This window comes from Schistocerca piceifrons, chromosome 7 (assembly GCF_021461385.2).
Source record: "Schistocerca piceifrons isolate TAMUIC-IGC-003096 chromosome 7, iqSchPice1.1, whole genome shotgun sequence".
Taxonomy (NCBI): Eukaryota; Metazoa; Arthropoda; class Insecta; order Orthoptera; family Acrididae; genus Schistocerca; species Schistocerca piceifrons.
This window is the reverse complement of record NC_060144.1, coordinates 20,148,427-20,173,818: the sequence shown is the minus strand read 5'-3', so window position 1 is coordinate 20,173,818 and position 25,392 is coordinate 20,148,427. Positions and strand designations below refer to the sequence as shown.

At 42.4% G+C, this 25,392-nt stretch overlaps 1 protein-coding gene across 1 annotated transcript in view; it reads left to right on the top strand.

Annotated features, from left to right (window-relative positions):
- Window positions 1-7,395: 7,395 nt before the first annotated feature.
- LOC124805236 (probable basic-leucine zipper transcription factor Q) overlaps window positions 7,396-25,392 on the top strand; it is an 88,607-nt gene continuing 70,610 nt past the window's right edge. Inside the window, exons 1-3 of the mRNA XM_047265741.1 lie at window positions 7,396-7,728; window positions 8,326-8,444; window positions 8,536-9,450. Coding sequence (XP_047121697.1) covers window positions 7,695-7,728; window positions 8,326-8,444; window positions 8,536-9,450 — 1,068 coding nt within the window. The 5' untranslated portion in view covers window positions 7,396-7,694. The remainder of the gene's footprint in view (window positions 7,729-8,325; window positions 8,445-8,535; window positions 9,451-25,392) is intronic.

Below are 25,392 nucleotides of genomic sequence, written 5' to 3'. Positions count from 1 at the left end.
AAATTAATCTTTCTGAAGCTTTGGAGCATGCCGCATAGACTGTGCCAACGCTACAGGTGGGATGTTGTCCGTTGCCTCATGCACAAGCGATTCAGTGAATATTAAGATGAGTGAGCATGCAGAAAAATTATCCAAGAAGCTACTCGTATGAAAACTTTAAAACTGACAGTACCAGCACTCATTTTCCAGCAGATTCTCCTGAAAGGATTCTAATTGGCCCATCTTTCATCAAGGTAAGATACTGTTGAACTATCTCCTTCTCTTGTATTGTGAATCTTTAGATGGGATGTAGTTCATGCTGCAACTACGTCACATCTTTGAACTAAAAATTCTCTTCTTAATATATCAGAAACCAATGTCTTTTTGAATTCTTTACATTGATGAAGCGCTTACCATTGAAGCTAATTTTCTCCTGCATAAGTGTAACAGGTTTTTTGTGATGTCTGGCATTCATCTTTCATATGGAGCACTTTAAAACATCGTTGTTAAAACCATCCATTTGTGTTACAGGTTCCTTGCGATTTCGATGTTTTCCAGGCGACTCGAAACCAACTTTTTCTACAGTTCCAACAGCCCCGACACTTTCGTTTACAATTCTCTTTACAGTTCTCTTGCCGACACCACATGGTTCTGGAGTCCGTTCTTGTTTCTTCAGACGTCAACAGTAGGAGACCTACTTTCAAATTCACGTTTGAAAAAGTTATAATTAGGTAATTAATTCCCCTCGCCTGCTTGTGAAGCACTTAACATTATTGCTGTCACACGGCTTTTTTTAATTGCACTTAAGCATTTACAGATACATATACACATATACACTAATAAAGAAAAAAAGAATTAAAAAACTGACAGTTGAAAGAATAACTCGGTTGTCGCGAAGTACAGCAACAGTGTGGCATGTAGGAGCGAGATTCTCGCTTTCTAGCTGTAACTCACTGCTAGCCACTCGGAAAAAGCATGAATATTATTGGCTGCCAGTGGCTGGTGGAGGGTAATGCGCAGAACAGCTGAAAATTGGGCCACCTTCTAACATGGCACGGACTTCAGACTCCACTGATTTAATAAATGAAGATGCAGCTGCTAATAATAACGGAGATGCTCATAGGAATCGGAATGCAATGAATCAGGCAAAGTCACCACATCAGCAGTGCAGCAACAATCGTAATCAATAAGTTGACGCTCACACTTCATTTTTGCCCCACCGCTGGCGCCTCAGATGTCAAGTGCTTGTGGGTATGTAAATAATTACTCTACATATCATAAGAGAAGGATAAGGACCGATGATAGGTACAGGTTATCAAAATAATAGAGTACATCCCTGGAGTAGTCACAATAGCCATAATCAGTGATATTCCATTGCTCAAAACACATCACAGTTCAGTACAACAGAAAATAATTTAATCAACCAGGGGCATTACAGCCAGAAGAATCAGCTGCCCTTTAATGAAAATAGTAACACTTACTGCAACAGAAACCTGAACTGAATAATGGTGTTGATACCGATTGGCGTAATCAAAATCCCACAGTCATGTTGTCAAAGTGACAAAAGAGTGTATAGTGTATAGTTAAACAAACCAGTGTCAGTGACGTTTAACCCGCCATATTGGGCATAGGATGGAGCAGGGATGCAACTGATTTATGCAGTCACCTGTTAAGGTGTAATGAAGATGTAGATTTGAAAGACAAATCAACAGATAATTTTCACATGTGTGCTGAAGATTCCAGGGAAATAGTGCAAGCATGTATCAAAGCAACTATAGAAACTATTCCAACACTTATCTTGACTGATATTGAAACAATAATCAGTGTTATGTCTAGAGTGTTGTTTGATGAAATAAGTAAAATTCGAAAGCTATCAATGGACCCAGATCAACACTGCAGGATTGTTGGTGCATTGGGTAGTAAGTCGAAACCAGTAAAAATCCAAACTCATCTTAGTGTGATGGTAGGGGACATGGCCACAGAATGTATCTTCTTAGTAATGGAGGATCTGATAGAGAGGTATATTTTTGGTAATGAGTTCTTAAGGGAGAAGTATGTAAAATTAACTTAGGGTTGGTGAAGGCTACCTTCATGTTAATGAGAAGGTTGATGATTCGTTTCATCATAGCAGTATCAGTTGTGAAGATGAAAAATTAGTTCAGGATAAAGTCATAGAGTCTACCTATATCACTCTGTAAAGTGTGTACAATTAACTTAGGGTTGGTGAAGGCTATCTTCGTGTTAATGAGAAGGTTGATGATTCGTTTCATCATAGCAGTATCAGTTGTGAAGATGAAAAATTAGTTCAGGATAAAGTCATAGAGTCTACCTATATCACTCTCCAGCAGCAGGAGCAATTGAAAGTTTTACTGTCAAAATATACTTGTGTGCTTGACAAGAAGTCAGATAAAGTTAAAATCAATTAATACCACATGGAGGTGAAACATCAAACGTTTTGTTAAAACACCTACTCAGCATTTGAGACGTTTGCACTAGAAAGGACAATCAGCAAAGGGATGTGGCCTCCTCGGTCACTAGCCTTGTTCACTTGTGACTTTTACTTGTGGGGACTGTTAAAGGGAAGAGTATATGAAACAAATCCACACACAGTTGAAGACCTCAAGGTCAGGATCCAGGATGTTATCAGTAACATCACAAGGCAAGAACTGACAAGGTATATACGAATCTCCTCAAGCATGCTCATATGTGTGCTGAAGTGCACAGAGGACACTTTCAGCACCTACTGTGAAGGCAAGTAATGGTATTCAATTCATTATGTTCCATTTTATTTTCATGTGTTGGCTTTGTGGGCTGGTTTTATGTACTTCACCCTGTATATACTGGACTATTCAAGACAATTCAAATTCCCCACAAAAATTACCTATTGGCCTACAACGAAATTTAAAGATGTGTACCCTCATTATGACTTGAAGTATTTTCAATAACTGAATGCATACCATGACAGAATCAATAAAATAGGATGAGTAAGGCCTTAGTACTACAACTGCGCTAATGACAGTAAGCATAATTTTCTGCTCAGATAAAAATGTTAAGAAATGGGGAAGTAAATTACAATGACCCATTATGTTTCACTTTTTGTAGAGGAAATGCCTTGGCTGCACACCAGAATGTATGTCTAATCCTTTCATAAATGTTGTTGGTGTAGCAACAGGAGCTAGAAAATAGAAGACTAGTCTACTTTTCAAGTGAAAACATGCACTTGATGTGTCAGAGGAGAATGTTCGTATAGTATGACCACTGTGATCTTAGGTTAAGTATTGATTAAGGTTATCGGAGTTGATGGACATGTCCTGTTTAGTGTGTATGTGAAAGCAGTTTGGTCATATGTCTGTTGCTTAAGAGGGGATGAAAAATTAATGTAAGTATTTAGTATAGTATTTACTAGACTGAACGAATAATTCACTTGGGTTATGTATTTTTTTGCACGTGCAAGTAACTTGCATATGCAACCACTCTAATTCCAACGTCTACGTCTTTTCTACATAAACCACCAATTCTGGACATCAGTGCCGCTTCCTGGAGTCCTTCCCAAAGCAGCTTGGAAGCAGATAACCTGATTGTCCTTAAAAAACGTTCCTGGAGGTTCATGACACAGACGACGGGTCCTTTGTTGTTACATCATTGTACTTGAGTCCCACCATTCCTGATCTCACATCTATCATAAACATTATTCCAATCCACTATGAATGAAAAGATTGTATGACATTTTTGACTGGGCTACTCCACCTGGCATATCAACCACCTGGTGCAAGTCTTTTTATATGACGCCACTTTGGTCACTTGTGCATCGATGATGATGATGAAAGGATGATGAGTACAACACAACACCCAGCCCCAAATGGACTAAATCTCAATCTGGCCTGTAATCGAACCCAGGTACCCTGCATGGCACTCATCCACACTGACCACTCTGCTGTGGAGGTGTACATCCAATGAATGAACCTCATTTTATCTCAAATACAAGATAAGTGACTATTCCTTGATTTCTTTTACAGAAAAATATTCAAAGTACCTTTTTTGAAACTTTTTGTTGAATGTATATGTTGGTTCTTGCAGACACAGTGCAACTGCATGGACTGTCTTTCCACACCTCCCATCAAACCCAAATTCTCCTTGCCAATTATTGTCATTACAGTATTTCAGGCACCACAAATATAATTCAGGCAACGATGGCCGATGATCTCTTCAGTGTGGATGCACACCAGGCTTGAACTCATGAGAATCGGTGAAATACCACGAGTAATGGGAATGATGGGCAAGGGGCACTACATTAGTACTGTGTAGGTAAGTGAGAATTTGGGTCTGATGGGAGGCATGCTAGGGTAGTCCATGCAGTTATGATGATCACCATGTCAAATGGCTTAGTGGCCAGAACATCTGTCTAGTAAGCAGGAGACATGGTTTCCAATGCCAGTCCTGCACAAGTTTTCAACGTTCCCCATTAATTTAAATAAAGAATACTCGCAGCAAACATCTATAATTCCATTGTTTTTCTGTTGTATGTCAAGTGAACAGACTAAAATCGAATGAAGTGTGTGAAACTGTTGTATGTTGAGTATAAAATGAATTAAAGTCCACTGTGATGAAGGTAAAGAAACTATGAGTAATAGTTAATAAATTACGATCTAATGCAAAAATGATCTAGAAAAAAATGTAATTTTTTATATTGTATGTAAATCACTGCATGAAACTTATAAAAGTGTCTTAAGTATATGTCCTATATAGACACTACTCTCATTGAAATGAACATTTAATTTCACAGAGTAAATTATAATGGCACAGTCTAACGATATATAGTTCTCTTTTCCTACAAATGTCAGATGGTTCTTAAAGTTGTAAATATTTTGTATTATACCTTTCCAGGCTGTAGCTATTAATTCATTATGAAGAACGATGTCCAGTGCGAATAAAGTTGGTGCACCTGTAATAATTAATATTCATGCAGTCATGAATTAGGAACTGCAAGCCATACTTTCATTGTCAAAATATAAATATGCTTCTTTTCCGACGCAAGTCTTCTTCTCATTCAAAGAGGGAGGTTATATACTCCATATGATCGTACTTTTGACAATAAGCGTATGTGTGGCACTGAGTCAAACACTTTTCAGCAATCAAGAAATACCGAGTCTACCTGACTGCATTGATCCAAAGCTTTCAATATGTCATTTGAGAAGAGTGGGAGTTGAGTTTCACATGATCTGTTTTTTCGAAATCCATAGTGTTTGGCATGAAGAAGGTCGCTCTTTTTGTGATACCTCATTACCTTAGGACACAGAATATGTTCTAAGTTCTACAACAAATGGATCACTTCTGCTACCCTTCTTGTGGACAGGTATGACCTACACTTTCTCCCAACTTACGTTTTTGGGTTGAGGGATTTGCAATACATTATAGATAACAGAAAAAGTCAGGCTTTGGGGCTTTGTTCAATTTTAACGATTTTTTTCTTTTTCTCAACCCCACTGACACTTACATGAATTTCACTCGTCTTTCCAATGGTACAAGGAATATCTGAAAACAGAGTTAAGCATTTCTGCTTTTGCTTTGCTACTCTGGGCTTCAGTTGTAGTCTCATTCATGAGTGACACCAATAGCAGTGTCACTAACAGCCTTTGCATATGATCAGAATTGTTTTGGGCTTTGTGGAAGATCATCTGACAATATTCTGTTATGGTTGTCAGTGACATCTTAGCATATTTCGCTCTTGACTGACAAATGTGTTTGATTCATCATCTCTCTGCCTATAGCCTCATGCTTTGTCTTATATGTGTCATGCACTAGTCTGTTTCTTTAGAATTTTCTTTACAGAGATTATATACAACGGAGGATCTCTCCTATTACGAACCCTCCTACTGGGTACATATCTCACCAGTGCACGGTCAACAATTATTTTAAACACGATCCATAATTCCTCTACAAACTCCTGCTCTGAGTTAAAACTTCCAAGTTCCTCACTGAGGTATGACACTATTGTTTCCCTGTCTAGATTACTTAACATATAAATCTTTCTGCTTGGGACAGTTGTCCTTTGTGTTTTGGTAGTCATTGTTGCTATAACTGTCTAATGGTCACTGATACCAGTTTCGATGTGAAATTGCTCAAAGATATCAGATGTGTTTGTTGCACATTCGATAAACATATTTCCACCATGAGTGGGAGTCTGAACCATATGTTCTAGGTAGTTTTCAGAGAAGGCATTTAGTGATGTTTTATGGGATGTCCTGTCACACCCACCGCTAAAAACACTATAATGGATGGTGGACTATTTTAGTCTCCTCTAATGACAACAGTATCATTAGGGAACTTATGCACAAGTGAACTGATGTTTTCTCTCAACTTTTTAGTTACATCAGAAAGAGAATCTGACGGTCGATAGAAGTTTCCTATTATACTTGTTCTATGTTGGTGGATTTGAGTTTATTGTCTACTGAAACAAATACACCACCTTCATTTCCCTATCGTTTCGGTATACACTCCGTGAGAAAGGCGGGTATTCTTAACCCTCTCATCTAGTCGCTGGAATGACACAAGAATGACCTCGGTGCTTAAACGACACGCGCCGTTTGTTCCAACGTGCACCACAATCGGTAGTTGGTTGCACGCTCTTTCATCAATAGTCGCGGGAACAGCCTCTTCAACAAGCTTCAGGGTGTATTCGCACAGTCCGTCATGTTATATCACGCTAGTTCGCGTAGCCCAGTATCGAAAATGAAAGTTAGGTTAGGAGATACCATCCGTGATGCAAAAGTTTGAAATATAGAATCGGAATTGAGGTACTAACAACGATAAACTTTATTAATGGTCAAAGTAAACTATGTAACGAATGTTCTTGGTCAGTTTTGTGTGGTAAACTGTTGAGAAGTGAAACAGTTTAAGACATCAACATTTAGTGACTAGTAAAAATATTTACAAAGCGCATTAAGAAGATAACGATTTAGGAAGACACAAAATCCACTACTGTAACGTGAATGAGCGCGGCGATAATATGTTACCTTACGATGTTAGCAGACGACGACACCGCCAAAATTTGCTACCGGAGAAACCTTGACCTGACGTGTCGTTATATTTTATATCGCTAATGATTTGTATGAATGCTGTCACTTGAAATGCAGTATAGAATATTTTGACGTGATATGACATGACGGCGGGTGTTAATTGGCCTTTGTGCACCTCATTTAAGAAATTAAAAGTAATAAGACTTTCGTCTAGTGATAGAATCATATACTGCGCAGTGACCAATGTCCTATATCTTTTCATTCGTTTGCTATTTCTTTTATTACTGCGGATGGAAATAGACTGACAACTTTTGAAAATAAAATATAGTTTCCATTATCGATTGTAGGAAAATTCATTTTGCAGAGTTGCACAGATTGCTAACGTAACAGATGACATTTGTCAGCTGGGAAGAGTGAAAAATGTTTTGTATCGTTCGTGTATGACATTCTGTTGCTTAAGACAATAATTTAATTAGCGTGTGTTTGGATCATAAAATTTTGTTACCAGATTTGGACGTGATGGCATTACTTTTTCTAATAACGTAATGGTAAAGAGATTTTCTTCCGCCCAACTAGATCGAGGAGTGAAGGCGAATTACAAGTGGAGAACGTACAGTATTGAAAGTTCGTGATTAAATCTACAAATAATTAGTGGAAATGATTTACTATTACTTTCGTGGTGGATGTAATTAAATTGCCATGTCTCACTATGGGCAAGATAATGACAAACAAGGTATTTTCTAGTTTCTGACTATGTTTAGTTTTATATTGAAAATTTCAAACAGTGACTTAGTTTTTATGAATAAATTCCAGCATTATAAGTTGTGATGCTTAGAAAGTAGATAGTGATATGACCACGTTTCACGTGAGTTGGATATTGTGGCTTCGTGTTATACTAGGATGTATGTGATATTTATACACCATTCACAATGCATACGAAAATATGTTTTTCTTGTGACCTTTGGAATAACGTTAATTGCATTTGACGTCTCATAATTTTGGATTATGATGCACCGCTGTTAGATGCCCTTTGCTTCCACACCCTCTCTCCTCCTTTCTACAAGAAAAAATCTTAGGATTTATACTTTATCTCAGTGGGGGCATAATAAGTATTAGTAATTGTTAACGACAGCTTTTGGAAAACTTAATTATAGCCCCAGTTGGTTAGAAAATTATAAAGTCTTACAGGAAATAGCCCATCTCAAAGGATCATTTTTGTTTCATTCTCCAAATTGACTATTCAGTGTTCACCGAATTCATTGAATATACTTTTGCTCAAGCAGTGTTATGTTTTTCGTTGGTGCTGTTACGAGATATTTTCTTTATTCAGCCAGCTCTCTTATGGATGGGGTTCCTGTTAAAATAAGTGAAAAATACAAGCCACCAAGAAAAATCAACCTACCTGTTGGCTATCAAAATAGAGCACCTCTAGCATCAGTGGATGAAGTGGTGAGCATTTTAGTTTGTACATCAGCATGAAACAGTTGCAAAATATCTGTAAACAGAATACTAATTAACGCATTTTTGAATTTTGTTGCAGTATGACTTCTCTTTAGAAAATACTGTGCTTAGAAAGATTGCAGAATGGAGAAAACTGCAAGAACAACTTGTATCCAGGAGGAGGGAAAACATCAAACAACATAATGCTGAAAAGAAAGACGCAAGTTCAAAGGGAGAAACTGATTGGAATGTCCCAGCAACTGTTTCTACATCAGTGAGTGTTACAGCTAATAGTGCTGATGCTTCCACCTCACATTGCCAAAAACAACAACAACAGGCTTCACAACAACAACAGCAGCAACAACAACAACAACAACAACAGGCTTCACAACAGCAGCAACAACAACAACAACTACTACTACAACAATATGCATCAATACTTACCCCAGTTCCCATTAGCATGCCCCTCAGTACAACTACCCATCATAAAAATCACTCTCACCACTTCAATCTGTCAGATTTTGAAACAGACACTTCAGACCCTTTTGATACAGTTGAATTAAAGACAATAAATGATATGGAGGAGTTGGCTCATGTTCTTCAGCCAACAATACCAGTAACAAGTACTGTGCCTAATTGTTATACTTTGCCCTACAACTCTTCTCAACACTATGGCATGGTGGTGGAAAGCAATAAGGACTCTGTTATACTACCACATCTGAATGGCCTCACAGGTTATCGAATGATGAGGGATGGGGGTTTCGCAACTTTACCAGTCCAACAGAAGAGTAGTGCTAATGTCAACTACCCTAATTTATGGGGTGACAGTTATAATGAAGCGACAACTAACCAGCGATCCTCCCAGCAGGATGGTGCTGGCTATGGTGCTCTGTCTAAAAGTGTGCCAGATATTATGAAAGAACTTGATAGAGAACTGAAAGAAAAACGAAGAGGACCAACACCACCTACACTAATGTCAAGCAGACCAGCAAGTCTTGGTTCCACAGGATTAGAGGTTAGTGCCAGTTATCATAGACATATATTTGTGTGTTTTTGGTAAGATAAATTCTATTCATAGTTAAGTTTGTTAATTTTATGTAAATATTTGCATTTTGATATGATTGGTGATCAGATTTTGGATGCACATTGCACTTTGTGAATGCAGGTCTGAGATTTTGTATTCACATTTGTTGGCTTCCCCAACTCTCTCCCAAATTGTTAACTTTCAATCTATCCTATACCTCGGGCTTGGGATCCATAGGTCTCTACAGCATACATTGCAAACATAATATAGATGGCAAAAAGAAGTCATTGATCTATTCCTGTTTGCCAGTGAATTACGTTACATGCACACGACAGCATCATTACTGTACGTCACAGGATGAAGGTAACACCTGGTGTGTGTTGGATCAGTTGCCACATGTATAATTAAATCAAAATAACCTGGTTCTTACTATTGTAAAATTGCAGTCATTGTGGGAATCCTTCATTCATTAGCTGTTGATCTGTGGCAACATATGTTTGTGGTGTCAGTTCTTCAGTAGATATAAATTTGTTTACAATTAAAGTTTGACCAAATTGCTCCGTTTTCAGGCTGAATTTCATGTCATACATGCTTCAAAGCATTTCATCACAGCTGCAGGTAACTGCTTTGTAATTCTCTATTCATGACATGTTCTCGGCTTTGCATGATAGTTTTGTGTTGTTGTATAAGAGCTTCAGCTTTCTTTCAAAACCCTTACCTCATATTACATATACACCAATTTGGTATAAGAGAGAGGACACACGTCTCCTTAAGGATATTTTAGCAGACAAAATGTAGTACATTTATATTGACTCAGAAGGGTATATTTTCTAACATTCAGAGGTTCTTTATGGCTATTAATCGCGGAACTTTGTATTAGATGATATAGCAGAATGTTGAATCTTGCCAGCATGTGTGTAGTATATCCCAAGCAGTTCTGGAACCAGTCGTGGGATCATTCCATGTCACTTCAACTAAAAAAAAAAAAAAAAAAAAAAAAAAATCCTCAGCCACTGTGTCAGATTTAGATGAAACCTAGCATATTTGTGTATTTATTTATTCAGTAATCCATACTATAGATGTGGTCAGGACATACGGTTTCAATTACATTTATACAGTTATAACATTAAACAGACATATGCGATTTAGTCAAAATGTAATTTATTGCACTTAGGTAAATATGCAACCCTAACAAAAATTCCTTTAAGAAGGTGAATAAGATAAAAACATGGCTAACAACACATTGTGCACACGAAATTCACACACCCCTCTTCACATTTTTGCAGTTTTACGCTTCAGTTCTACAGTGTGCACCATGCTGTCACTAATCTCCTCTATCTTGTACTCTGGCAGCATCACATTGTAGCACCATGTCTGTCCAAGGTACCTGGAACAAACAAAAAAGAGGAAGCTGCAGTAGGATGATTCAAAATGAGAAAATACATGTATGGAAAATCCAGGATGGGGTAACGGCAATATTATGGGAAGTATAGATTGCTGCTCACCATGTAGTGGAGATGGTGAGTCACAGACAGGCACAACAAAAAGACTGCTAAACAAGTAAGATTTCAGCCAAAAAGCCTTCTTCTGAAGTGAGTGTGGGGGGCGGGTGAGGGGGGTCAAAAGAAGGCTTTTTGGTCAAAAGCTTACTTGGGGTCGACAGAAGCGTCCGATCCCACGCGTCGGCTTTGACCCGTGACGTAAGGGTGTTGTCGTGTTTGACGTCATGACGGCGCGGAGTTTGGTTTGAGGTGTGGCTGTCTCCCGTCCTGTTTTATCTTATTTTATTTACTTTTCTGATCTGTTCGTTCTATCTTGTGAGATTTTTTTAAAAATTTAAACACTTATTACTTATTTTAATTATGTTTCCTCCAATTTCTGTTTTAGTTTATTATATTTATCTTTCTGATCTGTTCGTTTTATCCCGTGAGATTTTTTTTTAAAAAAGACAAAAAACACTAATCAGCTACTGAAGCATCTTTATCTTCTATGGGTTGCAGGGGTTACGACCTCTGGGGAGGTGGGTGGGTATTCATGCATGGCTGTCTTCACTTACACGTTTTAGCTAGGCAAGGCGTCTAAATTTGTTTATATTTAGTTTGCCCCCCACTCAAAACAACCCATTTCCCGCGCTTGTCTCGTTAGTGTCATTAGGCTTCTTGTGGAAAGTGTGTGTGTTTGTTTTTGTTTCTGCCATATTTGTGACGTCATGGGTCAAAGCAGACGGGCGGGATCGGACGCTTCCGTATTTCCCTTACTTGTTTAGCAGGGTTTTTCTTATGCGTCTCTGAGACTCAACATTTCCACTATATGGCATGTAACAGCCTATTCTTTTCACAATATTGGAAGTACGTGTATTGCATATTTGTGCTTCCTTGTTTACAGATATACAGACAGTTAATGATGTCTTTCTTGTTTGAAGGAGATCCTCTCTGCTGTTAAATTTCCAGATATTCTTTTAGGCTACATAGAGATGATTATACAAAATAACATCTTAAGTTATTTATGAAAACAAATGACTTTTCATTGCATTTGATTCTGAGTGGTAATTTATTGTAAAAAATTTGCCCAACAGTTATGGGACCTTTTTTGGTGAACTTGAGTCATTTCCTCTGCAGGTAATAATTCTCTCTGTCTCTCATATTGTAATCATACATGTCTCTACTTAACTATGCAGTACTATTTGCTTTCATGTGCATAATTATTGCAAATGTATGTAGTGAAGGGACAGTCATGTTATTAAGTTTTGTGAGTTTATTTGTACAAGATGCTGTAACTTATCAAACGAGAAAGCGCTCGTATGTTGATATATTCAATCTTTCGCAACCCAAGGTTACTTCATCAGGAAAGAGGGAAGGAGAGGGAAAGACGAAAGGATGTGGGTTTTAAGGGAGAGGGTAAGGAGTCATTTCAATCCCGGTAGCAGAAAGACTTACCTTATGGGGAGAAAAGGACAGGTATAAACTTGCGCGCACACACATATCCATCCGCACATATGCAGACACAGGCAGACATATGTAAATGCAAAGAAGTTGGGCAGAGATGAAACTTCCTGGCAGATTAAAACTGTGTGCCGGACCAAGACTCGAACTCGGGACCTTTGGCTTTCGCGGGCAAGTGCTCTACCAACTGAGCTATCCAAGCACTACTCATGCCCCGTCCTCACAGCTTTACTTCTGCCAGTACCTTGTCTCCTACCTTCCAAACTTAACAGAAGCTCTCCTGCGAACCTTGCAGAACCAGCACTCCTGAAAGAATGGATATTGTGGAGACATGGCTTAGCCACAGCCTAGGGGATGTTCTTGGGCAGAGATGTCAGTCGAGGAGGAAGTACAGAGGCAAAGATGTGGTTGAATGACAGGTGAGGTACGAGGGGCAGCAACTTGAAATTAGCGGAGGTTGAGGCCTGGTGAGTAATGGGAAGAAAGAATATACTGAAGGGCAAGTTCTCATCTCCGGAGTTCTGATAGGTTGGTGTCAGTGGGAGGTATCCAGATAACCCGGACGGTGTAACACTGTGCCAAGATGTGCTGGCCATGCACCAAGGCATGTTTAGCCACAGGGTGATCCTCATTACCAACAAACACTGTCATTGTTAACAGTGTATTTGCTGTCCTAGACATATTTCTCAATAGGCTAGTGCTTACAATGGAATAATTTGCTGGTATGGTCCTCCCACTTCATGTATTTATCACTGATGACAACCAAAAACTTGATTCTCTACATCTTTGAGAACTGGATTACGTAGTTTGAGGGAAATATTGTCAGTGCGTATAGTTTTATATGCTTGTAGTTCTGTGTATGTTGTGTTGTTTGTGTCTACAAACATGTTTTCACTGAAATATTAATTAGCCTACCTCAAATCTCTGTTTTCATTTTATAGCATTTCATAGTTATGAAGTTTTGACATTGTTACCTCCACGATGGTGCAAAATGATACTTGTTGATTTTTTAAAAAATAAATTTCAATTTTTTCACTTGTCCAATTTATGCAAAATTAGATGGTTTGGCCTATATATTCTAAAGCACGTAATACCTTTAAACAGCCCTCCCCCCATCCCCCCAGGGGTCTCGACGCACTTTGACAGGTTCTTGCTTGTCAGCCTTTGCAACATCTTTTCCCTTCCATGCTACATGTCTGTCCTCCTGCGAAATCCAAACATATCTGCCGGATCAGGGTGTCATTGCTCTCCATTGGGTGATTAAAACGATAGATGCACCTTAGTCCCCACACGCACACTTTTTCTCATCTTTTGTAGATTGGTGCTTCCGTACAAGAGCAAAGCAGGCTATGAAGTTATCACAGTCAAACCATACATTCCAAACCTGATGCGCTGCTACCAGTGTTATCATTTCAACAACTCTCTTAATGTCTTGTTGACACCCGGCCAAATGTGTAACCTGTGGTAGGGATGCGCTCGAGGGTGGTTGTCCACCTCCTTCTCTCAGCTGTATCAACTACAATGGTGACTATGCTGTCTCCTCTCAAGATTATCCAGTGTATCTCGATGAGAGGGCTGTCCAGGAGATCCAGGTAAAGGAAAAAGTTCCTTACCTGGTCGCTTGCAAGTTATTGGCTATCGCAAACCCTGTGATGTACCATCTGGCACTTATAGTAGCCTACTGTTCTTGCTACATTTCACTTCATGAAGGACATGGCCACGCAGACATGCAACCTCAAATTCAGCTCTGAGGTTGTGAAATTGCCCAGTGTCATCATAGCTTCGCCGTCCCCTCGTCCAGCTGTGCAACAAACCTTCAAACTCGCCTCACGTGGTGAAGTCAGCAACTACGCAACTGGCAGGCCGGAAAGGATAGAAGGAATACTCCTGTTAAGACTTCCTACATCCCTCCAGCCAACCGACACCTGAGTCTTCCTCTACTATCCAGAAAGGCTTAAACAAGTCAATAAAAGGCAAACGGTCTTCTCCTTTACCGACCCGAAGATCCTCTTCGATGGCATCGCCACGTGAAACCTACGCCCGGCTGGTCTCCATGTTGTTGGTGCACACCACCAACCGTTTTTCTGTGCAGGACTCTGCAGGCCAACAGTACAAGAAAGCCGATGCATCTGTGGACCTCATGGAGCAGGATCCTCCTGCCTCTGTGCCCTGTAGCAGTGAGTCTTCACAGGCTGGCACTCTGCAGCCGCCGAGGTGACACCTCTTCATTTTTTTCCTCATGGCTCTCCTCCAGTGGAATGTTCACAGCGTTTGATCCAACAAAGAGTATTTATGGTTGCTTTTAGAATTGCAGTGTCTACTTCTACTCTGCCTTCAGGAAATGAAATTGTACCCTCAAGACCTCTTTGATCTTTTGCATTTCTTCCCAGTCTGTTTTGACCTTCCCCCCAAGGTCGGCATTCCATCTCATGGGGGAGTCACGCTGCTCATACAGGATGATAATCGCAGTCAACCCATCTCCCTGACTACCCGTCTTCAAGCTGTTGCAGTTTGCATCTTTCTTCCTCACTTGACCTTCTCACTTTGTACCATTTATGATTTATGTCCCTCTGTCATTTGCCATCACCAGGACAAACTTCCTGTATCTTACTGGACAGCTACCTGACCTGTTTCTGTTGCTCAGTAACTTTATTGCGCACCATCACCTTTGGGGTTCTCCCAGAACCTGTCAGAGAGGTGCCCTCTTGGCTGACCTTCTTAATCAATTTAACCTCTTTTGCCTTAACATAGGAGCACCCACATTCCTTTCAGATTCCTTGCACACCTGTTTCCATTTGGACCTATCCTTCCGCACTGCCCAGCTTGCCCATCATCTCAAGTGGTCCGTTCTCTCTGACACCTACTCAAGCAACCATTTCCCGCCCACTTACTGACTCCTACCCCACCTCGTGCACTCCCAAATGGCAGCTTACTAAGGCTGACGGGCAGATTGACTCCTCCCTCTCTCCCCAGTTGTGATGACCAGGTGGAATATCTTACAAATGTTATCCTTACTGCCGCAGAATGTTCCATTTTCGCACATGCTCTTTACCATGCCCTGTCCCAGTCCCTTGGCGGTCTGGAGTATGTTGTGTCACAATTCGTGTGTGGTGATTGCTCTCTGCATTTTTAACAGTCATCCTACGATGGAAAACTGTGTTCATTATAAACAGATGCGTGTACAGTGTCACCGGATTATTTGGGATAGCAAACAAGCTAGCTGGATTTCATTCACTAGTTCTTTTAACAGTTCCATCCCAACGTCTGTCTTGTGAGCCAAACTCCAACAGCTCTCTGGTACTGAGAGCCATTTCCCAATTTTCAGCCTGACAGTAGCAGACGGTTTCATCACTGACCCTATTGCTATCTCCAGCGCCTTGGGCTACTTTTTTGCAGAAATTTCGAGCTCTTCCCATTATCACCCTGCCTTCCTCCATTGGAAATGAGTGGTGGAGGCTCGGCTCGGGTGATACCCTTCCCTTCTCAGAAGGTGAGTGCTACAATGCTGCCTTTACTATGAGGGAGTTAGATAATGCTCTGACGTCATCCTGATCCTCCACTACAGGGCCACACGCTGCTCACATTCAGATGTTGCACCACCTTTCTGTTGTGGACAAGCACTTTGTGCTTAATACGTACAGCAGAGGGAACGTTTCCCAGATGCTGGCGTGAAACCTCTATCATACCCATACTAAGCCTGGTATGGACAAACACCTTCCTTCTAGCTACCGCCACATCTCTCTCGCCAGCTGTGCTCGCAAGGTGATGGAATGTATGATTCATGCCCAGCTGGTATGGTGGCTTGGGTCTCGCAATTTACTGATGAATGCAGTGTGGATTTGGAGTGCGCTGTTCTGTAGTTGACCATCTCTTCACTTTGTCCACGTATGTCATTAATGGTTTTCTGCAGAAATCCCAGACTGTGGCCGTCTTTTTCGATTTGGAGAAAGCCTGTGACACCTGCTGGAGGAATGGTATTCTCCGTACTCTCTACACATGAGGCTTCCGTGGTTGCCTGTACCATTTCCTTGAGGAATTTTTAAAAGATAGAGTTTCCAAGGCCAGTGTGGGTTCTGCCTTGTCGGACACCTTTATTCAGGAAAACGGTGTGCCTCAGGGTTCTGTCCTGAGCATTGTCCCCTTTGCTATCACCATTAACCCTATAATGGTCTGTCTCCTGCCAGGCATCTCAGACTCCCCTTTGTTGATGATTTTGCCATCTATTGCAGTTTTCCACAGACCTGTATCATTGAGCGCCATTTTCAGCGATGTCTCAATCATCTTTACTCGTGGAGTATCGACAGTGACTTTTGTTTTTCCACTTACAAAATCGTTTGTATGTATTTTTGGTGGTGCAATTGGTTTCTCCCACTATCTTTACATCTTGGGCCTGTTGCTATTACGTTCGTTGAAACTATGAAATTCCTGGGGCTCATGCTCGATAGGAAACACCCTTGGTCTTCCCACGTGTCTTACCTGGCAGCTCACTGTGTGCAGTCCCTCAATGTCCTACGTGCCCTTCATGGGGTGCAGATTGAACCACCCTCCTCCGTTTGTACTGGTCCCTTGTCTGTCCGAAACTAGACTGTGTGCTTTGTTTATGCATCTGCACATCCGTCCCTTGTATGCTGTCTCAATATTATCCATCATCGTGGCATCCATTTGGCCACTGGCATGTTTTACACTAGGCCAGTCGAGAGTCTTCTGTATGCAGGAGCTGCTGAATTACCACTGTCCTACCCCTGTGACTTCACCTCGCCAGGTATGCATGCCGTTTGTCTGCCATGCATGGCCACCCATCCTGTGCCGCCTCCTTCAATGACTCTGGTGATCACCAGTATGGGGTGCGTCCCTCTTCTCTTTTACTTCCTGGAGTTCGCTTTTGGCTCTTGCTCTGGCAGCTTAACTTCACGCTGCCTCCAACTTTCCTGGTGGGTGTGAACAATTCACCACCTTTGCTTCGTGCGGCAGTCCGTGTTCGCCTTGGCCTTCATTTGCTTCCTAAGGATACTACTCTAGCCTCGCTCTATCGCCTTCAGTTTCACAAACTTCACATTGATCTTTGAGATAGTACCTTTGTGTGCATGGATGGCTCTTGGACTGGTCACGGTGTCAGGTGTGCCTTCATAATTGGCTCCCAGCACACTGCTCAGTATTTACAGCAGAGCTCTTCGCCCTGTATCAGGCCCAGGAGTACGTCCGGCAACATAGGCTTCTCAATTGTGTCATCTGCTAAGACTCACTCAGCACCCTTCAAAGTCTGTGTGCTGTACATCACCTATCCCTTAGTACAATGAGTTGAGGAAAACTGCCACTTGCTCACTCTTGATGCAGCCACTGTGATGTTTATGTGAGTTCCTGGTCATGTCGGTCTGCCAGGAAACGAGGCTGTTGACGTTGCTGCCAAGGCTACATTTGTCGTACCTCAGCTCGCTAGTTCTTATATTCCCTCTGATGATCTCTGTGTTGCCGTTTGTCAGGAGGTGGTTCAAAGATGATGTGACTTACCAAACGAAAGCGCTGGCATGTTGATAGGCACACAAACATACACACAAAATTCAAGCTCAGAAAGACTTACCTTGGGGGGGGGGGGGGGGGGGGGGGAAGGACAGGTATTCACGCGGGCACACACACCACATATCCATCCGCACATACACAGACACAAGCAGACATTTGTAAAGGCAAAGAGTCAGTCCGGGGTATATCATCTTCTTCTGTTGACCTTGAGGATAAGTTTGGAGCTGGGTGGTAGTGATACTCCTTGTTTCCATCACTCTCCATAAAAGCCTCAATGTGGTTCAGGGAATCATTTTCCTTCACGATCTCCTCTTACAGTCTGACGGCGAGCTCTGCACCAATTTAGAAAAGTGGGGTGTTCATTTCATCCGGCACGTTTACAGGGGACCCAAAGACAACAGGGTTGCTACCGGTGCCTTCATCTTGGCCTTTGAGGGTGATTCATTGCCTGAAAAGGCACCCCCTATGCGGTGCTTTAAGTTTGGGCACGTGTCTTCCCGCTGCACTTCCAGTGCCACATGTCAAGACTGTGGACGACCACTGCACCCAGACACTCCATGTGCACCACCTCCCACTTGCATCGACTGTGGAGAGCACCACTATCCCTACTCGCCAGACTGCCTAGTACTCCAAAAGGAGCGGAAAATTATGGAGTAAAAGGCCCTGGACCGGTTGACTTACACAGAGGCTAAACTTAAATTTGAAAGATTACACCCGATTTGATTGACATTGACATATGCTGCAGCTACACCATCATCACCGTCCCAAGTGGCAGCGGTTCCTCACTCTGTGCCATGAACAGTGGGCCCTCTGGGCCACCAGAATACATCCGCCTCCATTGCTCCCAAAGCATATTTTTCAGGAGCAAGGCCCCCCCCCAAACCCCAAATGAAGGGGATATCGGCCCCCCCCCCGCCCCCGCTGGAGAAGCAACGACCTCCTCTGGCTCCTCTCATGTGGAAGGGGTCCTTTGGGGACCTCTCTCCCAAGGTCTCCACTAGTGCCATGGTGGACACTCACCAGTGACTCAAGGAGCCAAAAGCTGCTGGACAGAGAGATTCATGGACTTCCTCCATGCGTGAAGCTGCTTCGGAAAAGTCTTCCCAGCAAGCCCCCAAAGAGAAGCGAGAGAGCAAGCAAACTAAGAAGAAGTCGTCTGCTAAGAAACAGGACCCTCTGGTGGCCCCAACACCACCACTTCTGCATCTGAGGATGCGGTCAAGATTTTAGTGTCCCCTGCAGACCTTGATATTGCTGATGCCTCTTCCACCATAGAAATGGGTACAAATACTCAACTGCTGGCAGCAGCAGGTGTCCTTGAGGCATAACCTGCCTCCTTGTGCGCTTCATACCTTTCCAGCCTCACGATAACGTCGTCCTCCAGTGGAATTGCGGTGGTTTTTTTCGCTACCTGGCTGAGCTACAGCAATTCTTAAGCTTTACACCTGCTTTCTGTGTTACCCTTCAGGAAACCTGGTTCCTGGAAATGCTGATCCCTGCCCTCCATGGCTATAGGGGATATTATAAGAACCGTAGGGACTATAATAGTGTCAAGTGGAGTCTGTGTCCATGTCCATGTCCTGAACTCAGTATGCAGTGAACCTATGCCCCTTCAAACCCCTTTTGAAGCTGTGGCTGTCAGGATAAGGATGACATAGGAAATAATTCTCTGCAACGTATGTCTTCCTCCAGGTGGTGCAGTACCCCTGAACGCATTGGCTGCACCATTTGCTCAACTCCCTAAACTTTTCCTACTTTTGGAAGATTTTAACACTCATAACCCCTTGTGGGGTGGCAACGTGCTTACTGGTCGAGGCAGAGATGTCAAAAATTTACTGTCACAACTCAACCTGTGCCTCTTAAATACAGGTGGCACATGACACATATTTGGCCATTGATCTCTCAATTTGCAGTCCTGGCCTTCTCCCGTCTATCCACTGGTGAGCACATGACGACACTGTGTGGCAGTGACCACTTTCCCATCTTCTTGTCACTGCCCTGGCATTAGGCCCACAGACACCTGCCCAGATGAGCTTTAAACAAGGGGGGCTGGGAAGCCTCCACCTCCGCTTTCCTGCTGTCACCATTGAATCTGCCCCACATAGTAACATCAATGCAGTAGTTGAGCAGGTAACTACAACAATCGTTTCTGCAGCGGAAAACGCGATCCCTCGTTCTTTAGGGTGCCATCGGTGAAAGACAGTCCGTTGGTGGTTGCCAGAAGTCGCTGAAGCAATTCAGAAGCATCGGTGAGCTCTACAGCGGCATAAGCGGCACCCTTCCCTGGAAAACCTTGTCGTTTTTAAATGGCTCACCAGCTCATCAAACAATGTAAACAGGAGTGTTAGGAGAGATACGTCTCGGCCATTGGGTGCCATACGTCACCTTCCCAAGTCAGGGCAAAGATCAAATGAGTTTTTGGGTACCAGACCCCAACTGGTGTTCCTGCTGTTAAATGGTGTGTTATCCGCCGATGCAAATGAGATTGCCGAGCACTTTGCTGAGCACTATGCTCGGACCTCTGTATTGGAGAATTACCCCCCCAGCCTTTCGTACTCTCAAGTGGCAGATGGAAGGGATAGTCCTCTCATTCACTACACGCCACAGTGAACCCTATAATGCCGCATTTACAGAGTGGGAGCTCCTCAGTGCCCTTGCACATTGCCCCGGCACAGCTCCTGGGCCTGATCAGATCCACAGCCAGATGATTAAACATCTTTCATCTGACTACAAGCAACATCTCCTCATCATCTTCAACTGGATCTGGTGCTATGCCATCTTTCCATCGCAGTGGCGGGAGAGCACCATCATTCTGGTGCTCAGACCTGGCAACAACCCACTTGATGTGGACAGGTATCGGCCCATCAGCCTCACCAACGTTCTTTGTAAGCTGCTGGAACGTATGGTGTGTTGGCGGTTGGGTTGGGTCCTGGAGTCACATGGCCTGCTGACTTCATGCCAGGGTAGTTTCTGCCATGGTCGCTCTACCACTGATAATCTTGTCTCCCTAGAGTCTGTCATCCGAACAGCCTTTTCCAGACTCCAACACCTTGTCGTCTATTTTGATTCATGAAAAGTGTATGACACCACCTGGCGACATCATATCCTTGCCACATTATACGAGTGGGGTCTCTGAGGCCTGCTCCCAATTTTTATCCAGAATTACCTGTCGCTTTGTACTTTCCGTGTCCAAGTTGGTGCCTCCCCTAATTCCCCCCATATCCAGGAGAATGGTGTCCTGCAGGGCTCTGTATTGAGTATCTCTACTTTTAGTGGCCATTCCCTCTCTGTACGCAGATGACTTCTGCATTTCATACTGCACCACCAGTACTGGTGTTGCTGAGCAGCGCCTACAGGGAGCCACCCGCAAGGCGCAGTCATGGGCTCTAGCCCATGTCTTCCAGTTTTCGGCTGCAAAGTCGTGTGTTATGCACTTCCGTTGACATCGTACCATTCATCTGGAACTAGAAATTTACCTAACTGATGATCCTCTCATGGTAGTGGAGACAGATTGATTTTTAGTAATGGTTTTCGATGCCTGATAGACTTGGCTTCCTCACCTTTGTCAGCTTAAGCGGAAGTTCTGGCAGCAGTTCAGTGCCCTCTGCTGTCTGCGCAACACCAACTCTACACTGCTGCATCTCTACAGAGCCCTTGTTCAATTCCACCTTGACTATGGGAATCTGGTTTATGGTTCTGTGGCACCGTCAGCATTGCGCTTACTCGACCCAGTGCACCACTGTGGCGTTCGACTAGTGACGGGAGCTTTTAGGACGAGCCCGGTGACCAGCGTCCTGGTGGAGGCTGGAGTCCATCCATAGCAGGTCAGACGTGCACAACTGCTCACCAGTTACATTGCACACGTTTGTAATTCTCCTGCGCATCCGAATTACCATCTCCTTTTACCACTCATGGCAGTTCATCTCCTGCATCGGTGGCCTGGTCAGGACTTACAATTGCAGTTCATGTCCGATCCCTTCTATTTGAACTGTAGTCCTTGCCTTTACCACCTATACTCGAGGTCTGTTTGCATACACCTCCATGGTGTACACTTAGGCTGCAGCTTCGTCTGGACCTTTCACATGGCCCAAAGGACTCTGTTCACCCCGCGGCTCTCCAATGTCACTTCCTCTCGATTCTTGATATGTACCGGGACCATGAAGTGGTTTGCCCCGACAGCTCGATGGCTGATGGTCACGTCGGCTTTGCGTATGTCCATGGAGGACATACTGAACAGCATTCCTTGCCTGATGGCTGCAGTGTTTTCACTGCAAAGCTAGTGGCTGTATCTCGTACTGTTGAGCACATCTGTTCATGGCCTGGGGAGTCATTTCTTCTGTGTACTGACTCCTTGAGCAGCCTACAAGCTATCGACAAGTGCTACCATCGTCTTGTGTGTGTGTGTGTGTGTGTGTGTGTGTGTGTGTGTGTGTCCCAGGACATGTCACTGACAAGCTTGCCAAACAGACTATTCAGAAACTGCTTATGGAGATCGGCATTCCAATAACTGACCTGCATTCATTTTTACGCTGCCAGGTTATTTGGCTTTGGGAGACAGAATGGCATAGTCTCAGTACACACGACGACCTGCGTGCCATTAACAAATGTGTGGCAGCCCTCCATGCGGGCCTCTCCCAGGGACTCTGTGGTTCTCTGCTGGCTCCGCTTGGGCAACCCATGGCTACCTCCTGTGCCATGAAGACCCGCCTCAGTGTCGATGCAGCACCTGGTTGACAGTGGCTCATATTCTGGTGCACTGTCCCTCTCTGACTGCCCTGCGATGAAATCTTCAGTTACCGGACTTGTTGCCGCTAATTTTATCTAACAATGCCTCATCGGCTAATTTTGTTTTACATTTTATTCACGAAGGTGGGTTTTATCATTTGATCTAAGTTTTAGCGCATGTTATTTGTCACTTTGTGTCCCCCACCCTAATGCTTTTAGGGTGGAGGTTTTAATGTGTCGCAGAGTGGCTGGCTTCTCCTTTTTATTCTGATGGTCAGACAGCTATGGTAATCTGTTTTGTCGTTTTAATCTTTTCTACCTGTTTCTTGCGTTTCTGTGGTTTTCTTCTCCCCTTTTGTGCATTTAAGTGTTTGTTGCCCTTCTGTCATTCTTGTGGTTTTTCCTTTCTCTCTGTTTTGTGTTGTCAGACTCACTTGTTTTAATCTCAGCCTTGTGGCATTGTTTTATTCGGAACAAGGGACTGATGACCTAGCCGTTAGGTCCCTTCCCCCCTCTTTTAAACCAACCAACCAATCTATTCTTTTCTTGTGTAAACTGTTTATCATTTTTGTTTCACTTCTGCATGCGTAAACCCCAGGCAAATATTTTCAGAAAAAGCTTCATAACACTCAAATCTATATTCGATGTTAACGAATTTCTCTTCTTCAGAAACGCTTTTCTTGCCATGGCCAGTCTACGCTTTATATCTACCTACCTCAGCCACCATCAGTTATTTTGCTTCCAAAATAGTAGAACTCATCTACAACTTTAAGTATCTTGTTTCCTAAACTAATTCCCTCACATCACATGATTTAATTTGACTACACTCCATTACCCATGTTTTGTTTTCATTGATACTCATCTTACAGCCCCCTTTCAAGACATTGTCCATTCTGTTCAATTGCTCTTCCCAGTCCTTTTCTGTGTCTCATAGAATTACAGTGTCATCAGCAAAGCTCGACGTTTTTATTTCTTCTCCCTGAACTTTACTTCCTTCTTCAAATTTTTCTTTGGTTTCCTTTACTGCTTGTTCAGTGGACTGATTGATTGATGTCGGGGATAGGCTACAACCCTTTCTCAGTCCCATCTCTACTATTACTTTCCTTTCACACCCTCTGACTCTCATAACTGGCATATATGGTTTCTTTACAAGTTGTAACTAGCCTTTCATTCTTTTATTTCACCCCTGCTACCTTCAGAACTTCAAAGTGAATATTCCAGTCAACATTGTCAAAATGTTTCTCTAAGTCTACAAAAGCTATAAATATAGCTTTGCCTTTCTTTAACCTATCTTCTAAGAAAAGTCATAGGGTCAATATTGCCTTGCATATTCCTACATTTCTCCGAAATCTAAATTCATACTCTCCGAGGTCGGCTTCTACAAGTTTTTCCATGCCTCTGTAAAGAATTTGTCTTAGTATTGCAACTGTGTCTTATTAAAGTAATAATTCAGTGTCATTCACTCTCGATGGCGCCTGCTTTCTTTGGAACTGGAATTATTACATTCTTCTAGAAGTCTGAGAGTATTTCACCCATTTCGTACATCTTGCCAGTAGATGGAATAGTTTTGTCATGGCTGGCTCTCCCATGGCTGTCAGTAGTTCTTACAGAATGTTGTGTACTCCAGGGGCCTTGTTTTGACTTGAGTCTTCAGTGCTGTGTCAAGTTTTTCTCGCAATATCATATCTCTCATCTGATTCCTCTTCCATTTCTAAAATGTTGCCTTCAAGTTCATCTTCCTTTTATAGACTCGCCACCATATACACTCCGTCCACCTTTCAGCTTCTCTTCTTTGCCTAGTACTTGTTTCCCATCTGAGCTCTTGATATTTGTACAGCTGCTTCTCTTTTTTCCAAAGCTCGCTTTAATTTTCATGAAGGCAGCATCTATATTTTCCCCAGTAAAATGTGCTTCTAAATCCTTATATTTTGGCCATTCCTGCTTACCTGTTTTTCACTTTTTGCCACACTTGTTTTTTAGATGTTAGTGTTGGTTTCCATCTGCTCCATTAGGTGGATTCTTATATTTTCTCCTTTCATGAATTAAATTCAATATCTCCTGTGACATCCAAGAATTAACTGGCAGCATTGAGTGAACATTTTTTGTGTAGTGATGTCTCAGTTTCTTTAAAAAGTGATAGTGAGGTTTGTAAAATTTGCGTGAAGAAGGTCAAAAGAGGTATCCTGTGTGCCGACTGCAAGTACTGGTACCAAGATAAATGTGTCAAAGTCAATTTGAAATATATAAAAGACGAACATGACTGGACATGCCGACAGTGCTTTGTAAGTGCCGCGGAAAACGAAATAATGAACACGCTAAAGACAAAAGAAAAAATAATAAATATAGTAACAGACGATTTTAGTGTCAATCAATACAAAATATCAAGAACTTCTGAGGAAATATCAAGAGCTGGAAACTAAATGTAAAGCAGTGGATCGGAATTATCGCCTAACTCAAGACAACGCCATTGTTAATAGTCATTCCACGCAGAAAATGTGGCGTGTGCCAAAAAAACAAACAAACAAAAACTACATGTAAGTACAGCCCCAGTGATACCATTATCAAACATATTCTCAGCACTAGTAGCGGATTGTGGTAACACAACAGACATAAACGAACCAGAAAGTAATCACAAAACTCCCGCTAAAGAACCAAAAAAGAATTTGCCAACCTTAAGATGCACCAAAGGGCTCCTTCTGTTTGCCGACAGTCATGGAAAAGATCTAGCTAAATTTTTTCGCAAAAGTAT